This window comes from Mixophyes fleayi, chromosome 3, assembly GCF_038048845.1.
Source record: "Mixophyes fleayi isolate aMixFle1 chromosome 3, aMixFle1.hap1, whole genome shotgun sequence".
Taxonomy (NCBI): Eukaryota; Metazoa; Chordata; class Amphibia; order Anura; family Limnodynastidae; genus Mixophyes; species Mixophyes fleayi.
The window spans coordinates 344456379-344472272 of record NC_134404.1 but is presented as its reverse complement, the minus strand read 5'-3'; the positions used below and the strand labels follow the sequence as shown (position 1 = coordinate 344472272).

At 42.8% G+C, this 15894-nt stretch overlaps 1 protein-coding gene across 2 annotated transcripts in view; it reads right to left on the bottom strand.

Moving 5' to 3' along the window:
- The window catches only part of ZFAND3 (zinc finger AN1-type containing 3), a 132956-nt gene that overhangs the window by 10513 nt on the left and 106549 nt on the right, over positions 1-15894 (bottom strand). For both annotated transcript variants that reach the window (XM_075204451.1, XM_075204450.1), the window contains one exon: positions 5724-5888. In XM_075204451.1, the coding sequence (XP_075060552.1) occupies positions 5724-5888 (165 nt within the window). The remainder of the gene's footprint in view (positions 1-5723; positions 5889-15894) is intronic.

Genomic DNA, 15894 nt, shown 5'->3' with positions numbered 1-15894 from the left:
GTTCTGGGCATGTGTGAAACTTTAGGTAAAATATGGCACGTATTGGCAATTTCGCTCCTTAATATCCAACTCTGTAAGTGAAATTGTAAAGGTTTCCAGCATCCAGGAACATACTGCCCATATAACTCTGGTGAGGAGGAGGTTAACGGTGTGTGGTGCCGGCACGAACTGAGAATCCCAAACAATTAGCTATTCCTCTCACCTCTCCCAGTTGGCTGAATAAGGGCGCGCAGAACTCATCTTACAAATTGCTCTTTTGAAGATCAAAGCAAAGCGGAATGTGTCTGTGTGCGCTGCCGATGAGAATGTAATTTAATGAATTTTCCCCCCTCGCCGTGGGTTTGGCACCGTTCCACAGTGGGCTCTAGGGCAAAGATTCATGGACGACGGAGCAGAAAAACAGGGAGGTGTAAAGAATGCGGGGAAGCAAGGGGCCCGGCGACGGTCTCTCCTGAGCTCCGGCTTTGGCTTTAATTGGCACCTCATTAAAAAGTAATGAAAATGACATCTTCTGTTCTCACTGCTGCCGGCTCCCAACGCTACAAAGGGCCGAGCACAATTCACAACACGTTCAATTTATATAGCAAAGGCTCTTAAGCATTATTTATGAGATGTGATTTCCTGTCAACGCTTAATAACCTGTTAAGGGGGGAAAGCGGAACGCTTTGCGCAGCGACGGCCCCTTAGCCTTATGTTGGGAGAAAAGAAAAACGATAAAAATGGTTTCCTTGCTTATCAAACTGCAGATAATTGTCAGAGGCTTCGCAGCTCATTAGCCTGGAGTTCCACTGCCTGTGATGACCCCGCCATGGTCAGGAGATTAAATGGCCACTGGATGTGTCAGCAGTGTTTCCCCATGTGTCCGACAAGTGAGAACAGCCCTGCGGGAGAGCCGCCACAGACACCTGCGGAGAACCATGTGCTCGACGAGCAGAGACCGCCGGCAGGAAGGAGAGGAGGCGAATACTCAGACATCTCTCTTTATGTACACGTCTAGATGAAACGTGCACGGACGGAGCACAATCCCCTCACCATTATAACAGGATTGTTATGTATTGATACAGAAGGGGTAAGACCATATAACGTAGAATACAGTAGACAGCCAAATCTAGGTGTCCGTGTGATGAACATCTACTGACATCAATAGAATAGGCTCCCAAAAGATCAATTTCATTGGCCGCCTGGCTCCTGTGACTGGTATAATACAGTTTATCTTTATCCAGCACATACCTTTTATATCTCAACACATTGATTTGTTACTCTCTATTTCCCTCATTGCTTTGGTATAAATGTGATTATTATAATTAGTAGAATTGTGATGTCACCAGGTGTAAATACAACTGCAATATTATTGGTAAACTCTAATGAATATTTACCATTTCACCTTAATACATACACACCAGTGCCAACATTATGGGCCTAATTCACCAAGACAATCATTCTGAGCGCAACCTGTGTTTAGTGTTAAGCGCAGGTCTTTAGGCTAAACCCCACTATATTAACCACCTGTGAACCTATAAACTGATTGCACAGTTTTCCCTTTGTCTGAGGGGCATTGCTGTGGTATTAGCAGCTGGTGGGGAGTGCTGGCGCTGTACTGCCATTTGGGGGCTCCTGGGTACCTCTTGGTAACTTAGCTCTCAATTTAAAAACACAAATGTATGGCCAAACATAGGGACTCTCCCTGATTAGTTAGGATCAGCCTATTAGCAGAAGCACAGTGACGGGTAGATGGCTGCGCATACATTTGCAAATGTCTACAACTGAGAACTCTGCATTTATATGTACAAGACATACAGTAGAATAGCAGCTCATTTACTGGCTAACAGCAGAGTGCTGGGGGATTTTTCTCTGTATTCCCTTCTGGATGACCACTCCCTTCCAAGCACCTGCTGTGAACCGGATACATTGACTGAGCAACTTCCATTTGTGTATTGTACAGATGTGTAGATATTTGCGCTGATGAACACAGGTCTAGGTCTGTGATCTGCTACACAAGACACTGCAGGATACGTCCAACACCTCTGTGGAATATACATTAGCAAAATAATGCACAGTAAGATGAATAATTAAATAATGACACCCGCTAATGATATAGGTAGGTATTAATGATAAAACAGTTATATAAAAAAAAATGTTTTTTCTCATGAAATACATTAAGATGTTGTTATTGTCTACTGAGCATAAAATACATTTATTAGGATGTTATTATTATACTGAGCATAAAATACATTGTTACAGTTGCTCCTGATTGCAAACACATGTTATAGCTGTATACACATGTTATAGCTGTATACGTGACTGTCATCACTTAGACCTGACCTGTAGCTGGAGGAAGAGATACGGCAGAAATACAAGTAACTGAGGCACCCAGAGCTTGAGCTGGATGTGGTGGTGTGCGCTTGATTTAGGCACGTCCCTACTGTATAGTGAATACACGAAAACACCTCTTTCTTCGCCCCATTCACTCCCCGATATCGTATACTGTAGTAAATGTCCTTTGCATTTGAAGACGGAGCCCACAGGGCTGCATTCACGGACGTATCTCCCGGTTCTCGGCATGTGCAGAGTGATTCTACGTACAATACGCTCAGAATCGTCAGATACGGGCCGCGATGACTCAGGCCCTCTGTGTCTACCATTTATAATGCAGCTTAACCCCATGGAAGCGGCTGTGAAAATGACAACCATATGTGCGTATTTACCTGTAATTAATGGGTGTTGCGCTGCTATGCATTTTATTTTCTAAACCTTCCCTGTTCCTTTACAGTGCGTCTGATGAGCCTCAGCGAGGTTGAAAAATGAAATCAATCTCAAAGGAGCATATAGAAAAAAACTACAAAATAATAACCACACACACACACATATATACATATACATATATATATATATATACATACACATACACACACACACACGTCAGTATATAAACGCAATGAGATGTGGCTAAGAAGCATTTAAATCTGTGGCTCGCAGACCGACCAGAACATATAGGAAAAAGACGTTGTTGCCATGATACAATCACATGATACAAAGGGGCAAATTCAATCAGGTTTCCGGTCCGCAGTACTTGCGCAGTATTGCCGGAAATACGGTATCGCAATAACGTGGATTTTTGTTCGCGACCCTATGGGGTTAACTTTGCGGCCTGTTCCGGCGCAATCCCGCGGACGGGAAACCTAATTGAATATGCCCCAAACAGTTTAAATCACATCAACATCTACATTAAACACTTATTATAGTTCAAATGTCTAAATATATAAATCTCTTATTAAATCAGAACGTGGTAGCTACATTGTATCAATATTTGGTGGTTCCACAAATTAAGCTGAACTGAAGATGTTCTATAAGTGAAGAACAAATGTCAAATAAATATAATAATTTCATCAATAGATTAAAACTAGTATTACAAATAAATCTCCTTATTAAGGTGGTTGTCTAAACATAAATAAACTACAATTCATGTGGAATAATAATACAAGAAACATAAGTATAATAATCATTTTTGAGAACCAGGAGACTTATATAAAATAACTTCATGTAAAGTCTCCAGTAGAGATTATACTAAATAATACAGCAACTCTTCATTACTCTTACTTTTGTCTTTTATCCATTAATCATTCTTATTACTCCTTAAAGTCTTGAATAAAATACAATATAAAAAACAAATCCATTATAAAAATATAAATGTAATTAAATATTTGAACATAATGAGATGGGAAGAAGAGAAAATGTTGTCACCTAACAGCTTCTATTAAAGAACAGCTATACAAGGGAATACATTGTATTATTACCATTATTGTGATTACTGATAAGTAATGTAACAATGAAGAATAGAAATATCGGAGCTCAGCTGTTACATTTATTTCAGACGATGATTCAGCAGATGAACCAATAAAATGCTCAGTGAGGGTATTTCCCTCTCATTTCACCGTGTGAATCTGATATTTGCTAAAGCTTAAAATTATTTTATTTTAATTGCGCACCAAACATGGTATTTTGATTTTAAAACGTATCATTTTCACTAACGCCCACCCATATAGATATTTAGACAGGGGTCATGGAGTGTAATAAAGAAACTCTTATTTTCCTCTTTTAACTCAATCTAATTAGACTGTAAGCTTTTCAGATCAGGGACATCTTGCATGCAGTACCCCCTCCCTGCATGGGGCAAGATATAATATAAAGCAGAATATTCCTGGGGGTCTATAATCTCATATACAGACCTGGTATGTAAGTAATAATCACCACAGACCCCTTGTCAGAGCTCATACATTGATCGGTGATGACAGATATAAATGAATGTTTTACTCTCTGACTGATCGTTAGATAAACATGTAATTCATTGTCTTACTATTAGACGGCTTTACCTGATCTGTAATGTCAAATACAAAGCTCATTGGACTGCTCTTCCCATCTTTATAGAAGAGCAGTGTATGAAACGTATGGGAGATATCTGTGTACTCTATATAAGAGCAGAGTATGGAATATATCTGTATATAAGAGCAGAGTATGGGATATATCTGTGTACTGTATATAAGGACAAAGTATGAGCTATATCTGTATACTCTATGAGGACAGAGTATGTGCTATATCTGTGTACTCTATATAAGAGCAGAGTATAATATATCTACACTGTATATAATGACAGAGTATGGGATATATCTGTATACTCTATATAAGGACAGAGTAGGAAACGTTTGGATATATCTGTAAAACCTTCCAGCTATTGTACGTGGGGATTTCTTTGCGGATATAATGACTGAATAGAGATACAATCCCAGGGACGAGAGGTTGGACGGTGCTCATTAAACATTGCCCAGAGAACAGTCCCGTGTAGAAGACAACACAGATGTTGGTTAGAAGACAATTCCTGGGGGCTCCTCTCATCTCACACACTTACTGTTTAGGGCAACTGAATAGTAACAAATTAATGATACAATTTCATAATCTCATTAAATATCATTTTTAGGCTTCAGGCTAAACCATTTTGATGAATGTTTTATGGTAATTACTGAGCTATAAACAGAAATGTATTAGTTCAGTGACCCTGAAAAGGATCCCAGAAGAATAGGAATAAAACTTCTGTTGGATGAGAAAACTTTTGTCTCTATACTGAGGATTTGTTTAATACTTATTAGCACAGAGATAATGACCGAAACATCCAATAGACATAGATGGAGAGCGCTCACACGGAGGCTACGTACACGTGGACTTAACACCGCCAGTACAAGCTCATGGAAACTGCATTTTATAAACACGCTTCTGACACGTCAGGAAGCGGTTATGTTGTATGGAAGCGGTTATGTTGTATGGAAGCGGTTATGTTGTATGGAAGCGGTTATGTTGTATGGAAGCGGTTATGTTGTATGGAAGCGGTTATGTTGTATGGAAGCGGTTATGTTGTATGGAAGCGGTTCTGAACCAAGTAATTGGGGGAATTCTATTGATCATGGAGTCAGTGCCTCCGGAAAATACTCTGCGGTGACGTTAGAGGCGCGCAGGAAAATCCATGATGTTCGGGTAACATAGAACCAGGCAATGAGCGCAGCTCATTGAACTGAATTCCCCCCACTGTCTTTATAATACACTGCTGTGTATTATAACCAGAGGGTCTCACGTCTTTCTTCAGGACGTGGTTATCATGACAATCCAGAAGCTCTCTACTCTACATGATATCTAGTTTACGCCATTACTCTGATGACCCTTGTGACGGCACTCACCACAGCGGCAATAACCCAACTCCTGTTGTACCAACTCCAGTTTTATTTGGCAGCGGAAGCAGCGGCGGCGACTCTTTTGTTTGGAGCGGCTGCTGTCGGGTCCTTCTTCACTGTCTAGTAGTCGAGGCCGTTTAATGGGAGACGCGTCGTCTTCTGACTGGGAATCTGGAATACAAACAATGATGATTCACAGGGTGAAATTAAATAACAGAAGATCGTTCCTCTAACTTACTGGCTTGGTCTAAGTGCTTGTCTATATGTGTGTGTTATATATACACACCCACACATATATATAAATAAAACCAGTGACATCACTGAGAATGCAGCCTATCCATTCACTAGGAACCAGTGACATCACTGAGAATGCAGCCTATCCAGTGACTAGGAACCAGTGACATCACTGAGAGTGCAGCCTATCCAGTGACTAGGAACCAGTGACATCACTGAGAGTGCAGCCTATCCAGTCACTAGGAGCCAGTGACATCACTGAGAGTGCAGCCTATCCAGTGACTAGGAACCAGTGACATCACTGAGAGTGCAGCCTATCCAGTCACTAGGAACCAGTGACATCACTGAGAGTGCAGCCTATCCAGTCACTAGGAGCCAGTGACATCACTGAGAGTGCAGCCTATCCAGTCACTAGGATCCAGTGACATCACTGAGAGTGCACCCTATCCATTCACTAGGAACCAGTGACATCACTGAGAATGCAGCCTATCCAGTCACTAGGAACCAGTGACATCACTGAGAGTGCAGCCTATCCAGTGACTAGGAACCAGTGACATCACTGAGAATGCAGCCTATCCAGTCACTAGGAGCCAGTGACATCACTGAGAGTGCAGCCTATCCAGTCACTAGGAACCAGTGACATCACTGAGAGTGCAGCCTATCCAGTCACTAGGAGCCAGTGACATCACTGAGAGTGCAGCCTATCCAGTCACTAGGATCCAGTGACATCACTGAGAGTGCAGCCTATCCATTCACTAGGAACCAGTGACATCACTGAGAATGCAGCCTATCCAGTCACTAGGAACCAGTGACATCACTGAGAGTGCAGCCTATCCAGTGACTAGGAACCAGTGACATCACTGAGAATGCAGCCTATCCAGTGACTAGGAACCAGTGACATCACTGAGAGTGCAGCCTATCCAGTCACTAGGAACCAGTGACATCACTGAGAATGCAGCCTATCCAGTGACTAGGAACCAGTGACATCACTGAGAGTGCAGCCTATCCAGTCACTAGGAACTAGTGGCATCACTGAGAGTGCAGCCTATCCATTCACTAGGAACCAGTGACATCACTGAGAATGCAGCCTATCCAGTCACTAGGAACCAGTGACATCACTGAGAGTGCAGCCTATCCAGTCACTAGGAACCAGTGACATCACTGAGAGTGCAGCCTATCCAGTCACTAGGAACCAGTGACATCACTGAGAGTGCAGCCTATCCATTCACTAGGAACCAGTGACATCACTGAGAGTGCAGCCTATCCAGTCACTAGGAACCAGTGACATCACTGAGAATGCAGCCTATCCAGTCACTAGGAACCAGTAACATCACTGAGAGTACAGCCTATCCAGTGACTAGGAACCAGTGACATCACTGAGAGTGCAGCCTATCCATTCACTAGGAACCAGTGACATCACTGAGAATGCAGCCTATCCAGTCACTAGGAACCAGTGACATCACTGAGAGTGCAGCCTATCCAGTCACTAGGAACTAGTGACATCACTGAGAGTGCAGCCTATCCAGTCACTAGGAACCAGTGACATCACTGAGAGTGCAGCCTATCCAGTGACTAGGAACCAGTGACATCACTGAGAGTGCAGCCTATCCATGTATTAGGAACTAGGTCAGAGCCTTTCATAGGGTAAGAATCAGGTGACTGAATACCACCTTGGTAGGCGTGGGGTAGAGAAGGCTCCTAGTGATTTCATAGGCTACATTCACATCAATATTAGTGCATCCCACAAAATATCTGCTTCCACTGTGTGTAGGGGACAGGTACACATGGAAGAAAAACACATATTTGGGTCAGACCCTATAAAATAGAGGGGATAAGAACCACGGAGATTCATACCAGAGTATCTCTACATTAGACAACACACAGACAGACTCCAATGTCCTCCTGTGAATCTTCGTTACCATGTCTGTATTATCTCTGGTGTTTCTGCATGATGATGTACGAGTCTCAGGCCAGCAATCAGCTGGCAATAAGACAAAGCACAGGGTGGTGCTTGCTGGAAGTGTCTGATACACGGTACTCCTGCCGCTGCGTGTGAAGGACACATATGTCTCTCCGAGGCCTTTCTAACATTAACAGGAGCTCTCATGACCTCAGCCAAAGCTACAACAGAAGTATACAGAGTTTTCGACTTATGTCTTCATTTCTGAACTGAAAAATACAAGAGAAGCTCCGTATTGTATACACAAGGGAGGATTGACATTATATTGAAGTGTAGGACCAAGTGATATAAACACTAAATAAGAATATTATAATAAAAAAAACTGGACAGAATCCTACAGTACCAGTGGGATTTTTCACATCTATAAACAAAAACTATAGCGAGATGGGAAAAGGGACCCCCCCCCCCCCCTCAAAAACAAAACAAAACAATCCTGGTGCTGCACATCTGGTATCCTTATATGACAAAGCTGGTTCCATGTACACGAACTCCAAAGTCCTTTCCCTTGTTCACAAACCCCCTTGTAACTAAGATCTCCCACTCATCCCTCCTGCTACGTCTCTAACGATTCTCTGCCTCCCCAATGCATTAAGGACTTCTCCCGTGCTGCAGCTCCTTACCTGCTGCAATCAGACTCTCTACCTCTATAGTCATCAAATTCTGGACTTTCCTGTGTTCCAGATGACTCCTCAACTACATATATCTATTATCTAACATCACTTCTATAGAATCAATATTATTTAACGCACCAAAAGAAAAACCTACACAAAAGACAGACATCCCAGACGGTTTACAACAGAAGATTAACAAATAACAATACGCTACTATAAAACAGAATCTTAGGTTACAATTTAACCATAGTGTAGTATTATGTGCTTGTGATATTTTTCCATATTCTTGTCCCCTAAAAATTCAAAATGTACAGTTATTAAGGATTTCAGGAAGCTTTGCTGCAAGTGCACATTCCTCAGGGGACAAGTCATAGAACTATACAACATGCTGGAAGTACCAGAATACAACATTTAGTTTTCATCCTTTTCCACTTCCTCATGACAAAGAACATATCAGGACTGGGAGCTCCAGATCTGTGTCTGAGTCATCGAGTCCCCACGTCTCCAATACTGCCATACCTGGCAAATCCCAGCATCTGTATTCAGAGCATACTCATTATCTAGATGAGGAGTCTGAAGAGGAAGCGCTTGAAATGTTGCTATGGCAAGTCAAGGGCCCGCTGACCCGACAATGAATCTGATTATGCGTTTCCCAGAAAGAGACAATGCATGATTATTTAGCATGACTCTTAGGAAAACTTTTTTGCAAGGTGAACATGAGTTCCTGACCCCCACAAGGTACGGCATTAACCGCTTGTTGTCTGTGTTCCTCCAGAGAACGGAGAAGGGTTCTGTTGGTTACACAGGGCTCACTTCCAGAGGCAGGGATTCTGGAATAGTGATGGGCAGCAGACCAGGTTTGTTCGGGGGATGGTACTGTGAGCCTGTCTTGCTTTATGACACGTGATAGGACAATCTGATCTTAGCATTTCAGTCTCAGCTGTGACCTTCACAGCTGGCAACACAGACCTGCAAAATATCCGCTCTCAGCTCACGCCAGTGACATATGAACAAAGACATTTAGCAATTAATCCAGGCTCACAGAGCATTAATAAACGAAAAGGCCATAACTAGGAAAGGATGGGGCACAGCCAGCGTCCACCCACATCTAGCCCAGGATGAAACCATATAACACATGATGCCAGATGTGAGTATCAGTAGTGAGATCTTACTTGTCACGTGTGTATATGAGATCAGAACAACTGAGGTGGGTTCCCAGATTATTTCTGCAGCTTCTGAAGATTTTATAGTCATCCCTCATTAAAAGAGCAAATTACACTGGAACTGAGCCACATACGCCAACAGATCCTGATAATTGGAACTGAGCCACATACGCCAACAGATCCTGATAACTGGAACTGAGCCACATACGCCAACAGATCCTGATAACTGGAACTGAGCCACATACGGCAACAGATCCTGATAACTGGAACTGAGCCACATACGGCAACAGATCCTGATAACTGGAACTGAGCCACATACGGCAACAGATCCTGATAACTGGAACTGAGCCACATACGCCAACAGATCCTGATAACTCCTTGAACGGGTTGTCTACAACCGTCTCACCTCCTTTCTTTCCTCTCACTCACTACTTGACCCGCTCCAATCTGGTTTTCGCCCCCTCCACTCCACTGAAACTGCCCTCACTAAGGTCACTAATGACCTTCTCCTCGCTAAATCCAATAGGCACTACTCCCTTTTTATCCTTCTTGACCTCTCTGCTGCCTTCCATACCGTTGACCACGCACTCCTTTTGCAAACTCTCAAATCTTTAGGCCTATGTAACACTGTCATCTCCTGGTTTTCCTCTTACCTCACCAACCGCTCTTTCTCAGTCTCTACTCATGATTCTACATCACCCCCTCTTCCCCTACCCGTTGGCGTTCCTCAAGGCTCCGTTCTTGGCCCCATGGTTTTCTCCCTCTACACTTCCTCCCTTGGTGTCCTCATCCACTCCTTTGGCCTCCAGTACCACCTCTATGCTGATGATACACAAATCTATCTTTCATCCCCTGACCTCTCCCCTTCCCTTCTGTCTCGAGTCTCCTCCTGTCTCTCGGCCATCTCATCTTGGATGTCCCAACGCTTCCTTAAACTCAATATTTCCAAGACCGAGCTTATAGTCTTCCCCCCTGCCAGGACTCTCCCACCTCCCCCCCTCTCTATTTCTGTTAATAACACTACCCTCGTTTCTGTCCCCCAAGTCCGATGCCTTGGGGTCATCCTTGATTCCTCCCTCTCATTTACGCCTCACATTCTGTCCTTCTCTAAATCCTGTTACTTCCACCTTCGGAATATACGTCCCTTTCTCACCACGGAAGCCACGGAAACGCTTGTTCACTCGCTTATTATCTCTCGCCTTGACAACTGTAACCTTCTTCTCTCTGGCCTACCTGATTCTCACCTTGATCCTCTTAAGTCTATGCTCAATGCTGCTGCCCGCCTCATTTTTCTCTCCCGCCGCTCTATCTCTGCGGTCTCCCTCCAACAGTCACTACATTGGCACACCATACCCTACAGAATTAAATTTAAACTCCTCACCCTCACTTTTAAAGCTCTTAGTCAATCTTCCCCTCCCTACATCTCCAATCTCATCTCTACCTACACTCCTACCCGCCCCCTCCACTCTGCCTCTAAACGCCGCCTCACTACTTCACTGATCACCTCCTCTCACTCTCGTCTTCAGGACTTTGCCCGGGCTGCTCCCCTGCTGTGGAACAATCTTCCACATTCCATCAGGTTAGCATCTACTCTCAAAGGCTTCAAGCGTGCCCTTAAGACTCATTTCTTTATTCAAGTCTATCAGTCCTCCTAACTCTCTTGTCCTGGCTCACTCCCCTAGTTAGTACCACCCTTTATGTGTCTCCCCCTTCCCTTTAGGTTGTTAGCTCTCATGAGCAGGGCCCTCTTTCCTTGTGTGCTCCTTCTACTGTTCCTTCACCCTCTGTACCTCTTGGCCTGCTTCCCTAGCCCTGTTTTACCTGTTTATTAAGCTTCGGCCTTCTTCCTGCTGATTTCTACCATCCCTTTCACTATCTGTCAGATATAATCTGATCTGCTTTACCCATGCACCTGTCTTTGTATATATTTGTGTATCATGTTGTGTCTTGGTTCTGTTTTCTGTATATGTAATGTACGGTGCTGCGGACCCTTTGTGGCGCCTTATAAGTCAAAGATAATATTATTATTATTATTATTATTATTATTAATAATAATAATTGGAACTGAGCCACATAAGCCAACAGATCCTGATAACTGGAACTGAGCCACATACGCCAACAGATCCTGATAACTGGAACTGAGCCACATACGCCAACAGATCCCGATAGCACCACACTGTGTGCAGAGGACAATATAACAAATGTTCTACATTGATAAAACAATTAGAAGAAGCAAAGAAGAGACACTCAGATGCAAGAGGACATCACTTTCACTATCTAATCAATAATAAGAAATCACATTAAGATCCTTAAAACTAAATAAAAAAATCACTCAAGAAAAGGAGACAAAAACATCAAATATTTATCTTCATCAACTTTAGCATCACCTGAGATTTATATAACCAGCTCCCCCGCTAGTACCGTTCTGTCCTCCACGATCCTCGTTACTAATTCATGTGATTATTTCATGCTCTTCCTGCCGCTGTGCAATTTTTATCTGTGTTTGTGTGCTCCTTAATCTGTCGGGATCTGTATTTCTTTTGCAATAATGGATCCTGAATTCTGAGTGTTCACATTATGTAGAAGTAGGCTTCATCAGAAATAAGATGCTAATCGTACAAGTGGCAGAACGGCAAACCTGCGGACATTTCACCTTCTACCTGCGGTGTATGTCTGATGATTAACCCCTTAGCCCCTAGGACACAGTGCCCGATACACTCATAGATTGTATTGTATCACTGGGGCAGCACGGTGGCTCAGTGGTTAGCACTTCTGTCTCACAGCACTGGGGTCATGAGTTCAATTCCCGACCATGGCCTTATCTGTGTGGAGTTTGTATGTTCTCCCCGTGTTTTGCGTGGGTTTCCTCAAACAGTCCAAAAACTGGCTTAAAAATTTAACACTAGTGTGTGTGTTAGAGAATTTAGACTGTAAGCTCCAATGGGGCAGGGACTGATGTGAGTGAGTTCTCTGTACAGCGCTGCGGAATTAGTGGCGCTATATAAATAAATGGCGATGGTGATCATGAAAAAATAAATACCAGTTTCAGTAAAAGTGGCCTAAATTATTGTATGGCAATGCATCTTTTCAGCTGTGGGGAATCTTGTGTGTATAATGCACATTACTTATCATGTTTCTCTTCCTCTTTTCAGGAATCCCCACTCACTTTATGCTGTGTATCAGCGACCTCATCGAAGGTTCCTCCAATTGGCTCTAACGTTCAAAAATTTATCGGGAATTTTACAACTTTTCATATAAATTCTCAAGTTCAAAAGTTCAAGCTAAATGTGGATATTGCCAACAGGTCCGACCATGCTTGCTTCCGCTCGAACAGACATTTTATAGTGTACTTCCACAACTTATGTTTCAAGTGTTGGAACTGCAAACCATGAACTTTGTCCAAAAATCACAAACAAGTTTGAGGCCTTTGAACAGGGCAAATTCAATCAATTTTCCAACTGGTTACTACACCTTAGCATGCTGACATTCCATAGAGCCTCCTATTGGGGTGAGCTGATGGGGCCGACATTAACTCACAGAGTACCTCCCCTTCCCCTACATAGACCAATCAGCTGCGAGCGTCATGGGGCTGACACCTATTCACATAGTACCTCCCCCTTTATACACCAATAAGCAGTGAGCTCTCATAGTAATAACGTGAGGCACTGATCACCACCGTCTGTAAACTGAGAAACAGGACATGCGACGCCCAGAGCTGGAGGCCATTTGTTTTTCTGTTAATAATTTACGCCCCAAAAGTAGAACATAGAATGCAGTAATTTTACAAAACCCGAAGACTGCGCAATTTTAGGGTTTAGGGGTCCTTAAAATGCAATAAAGCAAGGTTGGCCCATTATCTTATTTACACATTGTAATTCCGGATATTTACCCTTTTGAAGTCCACATGGCACGCAGCTGCAAATAATACACCCCCCCCCTTCCCCACCGCAGACATCAGAAGCCGGTCCCGGATTACAGAGCTGATCTATAGACCATATCCCGCTGTTCCCCCAAGGCCCCACCTGAGACGCAGTCTGATGAACTTCTAATTAATTCTCTGTATGGAGAATTCATAAAGCAGAGCTGGACTGTCTCAGGCGTTGTCTGGTGAATGGGAGGGCTGCATAACATATATATATATATATATATATATATATATATATATATATATATATATATATATATATATATATATATATATATATATATATAGACATCCCATGAAATTAGGAGCTGTGTGAAGTTTTGGCATTAGTGTATGGTTAGGAATTCGAGGTAACTGATGTAGAATTTAAAGGGCCCCCACCACCTACCCACAATGGAGACTCACTATGAACCTGTGACATCAGTAAGGCAGGAGGCCTCAGTCATAATTTGGATTCCAGACATGGAGCCTTCAGAAAACAGCAGCTTTGTACTATCCTGCAGATAAGCAAGAGATGGAAACTGACATTTCGGCAGCAATCAGGGGTCAGAGTGTGACGTGTGGGGGGCAGTGACCCCTGTCATGATGAGTAGTAACCGAACCACACCAAGCGCCCAGTGAACCAGTAATTACACCTCCTACACACAGGAGATCGGGAGTGTGTGTGTCAGAGCTGTTTAATGACTCTCCATGGGGGACTTATATCAGCCTGGTGTGTGGGAGCGGATTATTCACCTGCTAATAACTCGCTCCAGTGATTGAACAACATCCAAATAAGCTTCATATGTCATGGGCACAGAATTGTATACACTGTGACTGTATACCTGGTATAAAATAATGATTTCTCTCTAGAACAGAGCAGTCAGGAATTCTGCCATATAACGTTTTAGTCACACTTATCAGTACTGCAGACAGCTGCTTAGGGAGACACTAGAATCGGGGCTACACAGAACGGTTAGTATTACAGCTCATCCATTTAGTATTGACCTCATCACCTGGATACTTTATTCATCATGTATAACAACATTCTATGGACAGTACACTCATAACTGGAACAGGTGGGGGCAGCCCATCCATTCAGTGACAACACGGAGCTAATGGCTCCTAATACATTCTTAGTAATCTCACTAGTTGCTAATAGTCCCTATTATAGGCTTCAAACATATATCAGTGGAGACTTACACAAAATCCATATGTTTATGTGTTAGGTGCAATTCTCAGCATCTCCTCTTTTTCCCGTATAAGTTATTGTAGATCAGTGTTTAATTATGTGCAAATTAGTTTATTATTTTGCACATAAATTAAATACTGAATGTTTTTCATGCAGCACAAATACTTGATAGCTTTATTTTTATACTGAAATTTAATTTTGATCTAGGACATGCTCTACCCCAACTATAAATCTGCCATCACATTTTACATTTACCTCCCCCTCCAATGCAACATGGTTTTGCCCAGGTACAAAGTTACTCCTATTTTATACTTTGCTATTTAATGACTCAGGCCCTGAATATTCCATCCATGAACACAATGGAACCCGGCATTGTGTACACGGCAGAGTAACATCTAAATAAACCCTTCTCAGACATTGATCCTGTACGTTTCCCCTGCAGAAAGTCGCCATCCTACAGGCACTGACGTGAAACAGCAAAGTAATTTCATCAACATTTAATTACGTAGCGCTTTACAGTTGGGAACAAACACAGTAATAAGACAATACTGGGTAATACAGACAGAGTGGTAAGAGGACCTTGCACACAAGCTTACAATCTATGGGACAATGGGAGTTGGATATATGAGGTTAAGATTGATTTAATTTTAATTGTCACATTAACATCTGTCTATAAAATGCATTTTCCTAGTCACTTATTAAGAGATAGAAACAGTCTGGAGTGTGAGATGTAAATGTGCATTTTGTTTATAGCAGTAACAGCATCTGGTGAGCTCTCTCTCACCCTCTGCTGCTGTTTATTTGTGTTCAGAACAAGCTGAAATGTTGGATAATGTGGACAGGAAATGTATTACTATGGTGCTTTATTTCCCTGGTGCAGTGCGGGCGGCAGCCGACATTACTCAGATGAAAGAGACGGTAAGATCATGTATAAGTACATACCGGGGGCTGGACACATTACACATGGAGAGCGGTCATGTATACAGTATATAAACACTCGTTGCTTCATCTATTAAAAGATCCCAGTGGGCACCAGGACCCAGCTGTGTGGGACAATCTTCTGAGCGTCAGTCTTGTGGTTCTATAGCTACAAACTGCTGAACTGGCCAAGAA